Source organism: Hipposideros armiger, unplaced genomic scaffold (genome assembly GCF_001890085.2).
Source record: "Hipposideros armiger isolate ML-2016 unplaced genomic scaffold, ASM189008v1 scaffold_65, whole genome shotgun sequence".
In the NCBI taxonomy this organism is placed as follows: Eukaryota; Metazoa; Chordata; class Mammalia; order Chiroptera; family Hipposideridae; genus Hipposideros; species Hipposideros armiger.
The window spans coordinates 144422-149395 of record NW_017731415.1 but is presented as its reverse complement, the minus strand read 5'-3'; the positions used below and the strand labels follow the sequence as shown (position 1 = coordinate 149395).

The window sequence follows — 4974 nt, the reverse complement described above, 5'->3', positions numbered from 1 at the left end:
TATACACATTTTAAGAAAGGAAAAAACTGTATTAAAGTTGTCATACTCAATATATACCATAACAAAAGATGGATACAAGTCATGTGCATACATTTTTTTGGCACCCTTGGTATAAGCCATGATACTAGGTGAGATCATCTAGAGAGTAAGTCCTAGAATGAGAACAGAATAGGTCTGAAGACTGGGAAACTATTGTTTGGATGTTGGAAAATTGACAAAGAGCCAATGAAGGAAGCTTTTTAAACTCACAGTCTGGGATGTCACACATAATGATTATTTAAGAGGATCATCGAGTGTTTGATGAATGTCAATGCGTTTTCTAAATAGAGTTTTAGTTTAGGATACCAGTGAAGCTAGGAACCAAAATTTAGTGGCTACTGTTAGATGCTCACTCAAATATTTGGATAAGGAAAGTATTTTAAGCTTGTTTTCAACTAGTATATGTGAAAGGACTTTTCAGTACATGGAAATGAATCAACAGCTAAATACGATATTATGAAAGCATTTTGCATTGATATTAAAGCTAAGGGAAAGCTATAGATTAAAAGAGTGTAAGCCACTAACTCCATTACACCCAGGACACGAAAACAAAGAAGCCTCTCAAAATGATCAAGACTTTTGAAAGCAGAGTGAAGAATTAAATGGTAACCTGGGAATGAATTAGAAAAATATTCCTATTTCTTTGTAATAAAATATTCCTTGTAACATGAAGTACTCAAGATTAGAAAGGGTTTTGTTTGTTCATAATAAAAGACATATTGGCATATCACTCTTTTGGGGTGGTATAAGTTCCACGTCCTGGCAAAGTTGGTTGCTCTAGCGGGTTAATTAGGCAAAGAGTCTGATTTCTGTTTCTTAAGGTTTTATTAACTTCATTCTCCCATTTTGTTTTCCTCTGCTCCTAGCTTCAGACAACCTCCCAATCGGGTGGTATGGATGAGAGCACAGGCAAGGAAGTATAGAGGAAGAATGTGTTTAGGACCCCTGCCTCACCATCATCACCATATAGATAAATAAGTTAATCTAGCCAACAGGATGGGATGCCTGGGGCAACCTAACGACTATATAGATTGCTTCCATACTTATGTCATCATGTTGTCCTGAACAGAGCTTCAAAACAATGGATGCATTATTTTTAGTATTCAGTTGAGTTTTAGAAAAATATCACTCACTCATTTTAAATCTTTCTAAAATGTTTTTATTTTCCTTTGTTTGATTAGATGGTGGGAAAACCCTAACATATTTCAACTATGACTATAGTGGGGACTTTCAAACTGTTACTTTTGAAGGACCTGAAATTAGGAAAATTTTCTATGGAAGCTTTCACAAGGTGAGTCATGCTTTGTATACACATATTCCTTATTCTTATTTACTGTGGGCAAAGCAACAGAGATGTGAAAATTGTCCCTAGAGCTTTGGCACTCACATTTCAACTGGAGTAAGAATTACCAGCGAGGCTTGGTAACAATGCCTAGAGATTCTGATGTGGTACTTCTGAGATGGGACCCTGAAATGTGCATTTCTTAGCAGGTACTGCAGGATATATTGATAGACGTGGTCCAATTTCCCACTTTAAGGAACAATGTACTATTGAACAGTCAGCTTTTTTCATTCATTACATTACATATGATGCAGAAAGGACTGCAGGCGTACCTGGCCACCCATGCAGATGAAAAGCATAATTGGCCAAATCATGTTAATATGTAAAGACAGATATAACCGATCACGCTGATATTTTTATGAATCTACAGATAACCCATCACTGCCTTCATAAAGGTTACCCTGAGGACGGATTTTGTAAAACCTGACTTTACTTGTGCTTATTTTAACCTGGTACTTGTGCTAAGAACTGTGTTCCTTAACATTTCATATCTCTGAAACAATGAGCTTTGGTGATCACTGTTTCTTTTGTGTTTCCCAAATAACCCCGCTGATCTCTGGACTGTTAAGGGGTGTGACACCAAGACTGTAGGGAGAGCAGAGCATTTGCTAGGTGATGCTGCAAACACCCATTACCCCAGACCTTCTGGCTCTGTTAGAGTGAGAAAAGGGATGTCACATCACACAGCAGTCTCCATCTTGGCTGTCTCCTGACCCGGAGCATGGTCAAATACATATAATTTATACAACTTTATTACTTTTTGGGGTTTGGAATATCATAACTGAATAACGATGGCATAACAAAATTTGGACTGTTTTGTGTAAGAAAAATTGCATTAAAATGTAATTTTTTTTCTAGTTTGGTAGGACTGTACAAGGTATCATAGAAACACATGAGATGGCAGGCTAGTTCATGGTTCCAAATTGTCCTATTAGCTTCTCTTTGGAGTTATTATCATTTCTCACCAAGTTCTTCTTGATATGATTCTTTAAGCAATTAAGCAAAGTCTTTTACAAAGTAGTCAATGAAAATGGTAGGAGAGTTGAAAAGCATGTGAGATTTCCTGAGTGTTAAAAACATGCAGCCATCTTCGCATGTGGAACAGGCATGAAGTTATAATTCTAATTCCAAAGACCCCTTGATGAATCTCAGGTAAGTGTTGAGCTTTGCCAACCTTACCAGAAGATCTCAAGGACCTATAAGTAAAGTTCATTAAAAATTGGTTTTAAATTTATAAACCTTCGAGTTTTTTAAAGTTATATGGAGAAAAATCTCCCTTCACTTTGCTAAGTTTTCACAAAGCTAAACAGCCGAATAAACAAAAAAAGAAAAGGCTTATGTAACAAACTATTTTATTAATCGATCTATTCATGCAAAATCTTGATGCCAACTCAATTTGTACAGACTTATGTTATAATTGAGTAAATACTGTACTTTTATTTCTCATTGGTTTCAGTTGGCTTTAGTTTTTTACACTTTGGGTGTAAAGTGTGCCCCCAAGGTCTCTTTCAAAAAGTTAATAATAATATAAATGGATTCTTAAGTGCAATCAAAGAAACAAAATATTTTTGAGAACTTTTCAGCGTCTCAGTTTGTAATACAAAAATTGTTAAAAAAAATGAACAATCTCTTACAAGTTAACAGTTCTTAAAGCATGACTATTATATGCTCAGTTATCTACCACCCACCATGAAAATTTCTGTAATTTGTAATCATGAAGAATAGTCCAAGGCTCAAAAACACACAAAAGTCAAATTATAGCCTTCTACATATCATAAAAGAGATGTTAACTATGAAGGAAGTATTGTGGGGGATTTACTCCAGCAGCGTTTCTCCAGCTGGGTAATGGTTAACTCCTTTTGGAAGGAAAAAGAATTCTCAAGGGCCTCCTGTATTGACTTAAATTATTTTTGTCATGATGTCATTTAAACAAAACATTAAAGAAAAATTGGTTTAAATCCTTATGCTTTCAGTTGCTACACAACAATGAAACAATAATAAATTAAGATTGAATAAAACCAGTAAGCATAAAAGTAACACTATTTTAACTTGAAAGATGACATTATTTCATGGATATTTAACCGCTGTACCAGACAGTACTAGCTGTTTTAACCATGATTCACATTGCCCAATACTTTTTCTCTTTGAACTACCATGATACCTTCCCCTATGCAGCTATTTATAATTTCTTTTGGCTTTCACTTAATGTGAAATCATTATTTGCCTAATTCCACTCTTTGAACTCGTGAAACAAGTCACCTGCCACAAACAAGAAGGACTCATGAGGCAAACGCCATTATAAATTGAAATGCATTTATAAGCACTGAAATTTCATGGCAGAACCTGCTTTACAACATGGTTCATTTAGAATATACTTCCTTTGACCATCACCAAATGATAACACAGGTTTTTACAAATCCTCACACAGAATTTGTAGAGCTCTGAATATATTAACCATGGGCCTCCAGAGTTTAGAGATTCTGATTTGAGAAAATTGCACCAAACTTTGAGCCAAAGAGCTTTATTTCATTTGGGCCTGGAGTCGCTAGAAGGCCTTTCCCCTTCTCCTTCAGATTCTAAATCTTTCCTCCTTAACTTAAATGGAATAAATATTTTCAAAGTGTGGTTTGCTAACCACTGGTGGCACNGAGTATTCCAAATATATGTTAAAAGACTGAGAATATTAAGTTGTTTTATATTCTGTCTTTAAAGTAAAAATTAGATAGGCTTATTATTTGTTTTCTGTCTTTCTCCCAAGCAAAGTAAAACTCTATACAATGGCAAATCAATTAATGTAAGGTGTTTTAGTATTGTTATATAAATCATTATCCATTTCCTTTTTTTGTTGTTGAGGGATAAGAGTTGTTTAATTGGCCTTAGGAAAAAAGTGTCTTCCTTCTCTGATCTAACAGAAAGGAACAATGTAAAGATATAAGTTTTGTAATGAGATAAGATTATTTTTATCATCTTGAACAATAGTTCGGTTGTTTTTTTTAGTTTTTTTTAATCCTATGAGGCGGCTAAGAGAGAGGGAGAAATAAAAGAAAATGACATGGATGAGAGAGTCAGAGGTCATTAGAGAAAGTAAATATTATTAATTTTCTGCTTTTTCTGCTTGGATTAAATAATAAAACATTGTGTAACTCCTCTATTATAGTGGAGGAATGCTGGTTTTACTGCTTTCCAAAATAGCCTTTTGGTGATTCATTTTTGAATACCACAGTGTTCTAAGATTAATAGGAATATGTATTTGTTCTTTATAATTCTTTTGTTATATGTGTTAAACCTTTTATTTTAGAATTTTCAGAAATTTGTGCATGCTCAGTCAGTCATGTTTTGAAGGCCAGTCCTTATGAAACTGCTCCTGTTTGAGTAAAACTTCCATTTTGTCTGCTTTGTTCTCTTCCCTTTTACTTAAGCCATCACTATGTTTCAGTGGTAGATAAGTACATATTATATTTAAACTTTTATTATAAAATTATCATATATTAACTTTAGAATATTTGAAAACACAAAGAGGGAAGATTAAAAATCACCCATAATTTCACTATCCATTGCATCTAGTTTTTATTTTTCTAAGTTTAAAATTTTTT

General features: G+C 34.0%; 1 protein-coding gene across 1 annotated transcript in view; it reads left to right on the top strand.

Annotated features, from left to right (window-relative positions):
- The window catches only part of COL14A1 (collagen type XIV alpha 1 chain), a 222717-nt gene that overhangs the window by 140583 nt on the left and 77160 nt on the right, over positions 1 to 4974 (top strand). The window contains exon 28 of the mRNA XM_019642088.1: positions 1221 to 1330. Within this exon, the coding sequence (XP_019497633.1) occupies positions 1221 to 1330 (110 nt within the window). The remainder of the gene's footprint in view (positions 1 to 1220; positions 1331 to 4974) is intronic.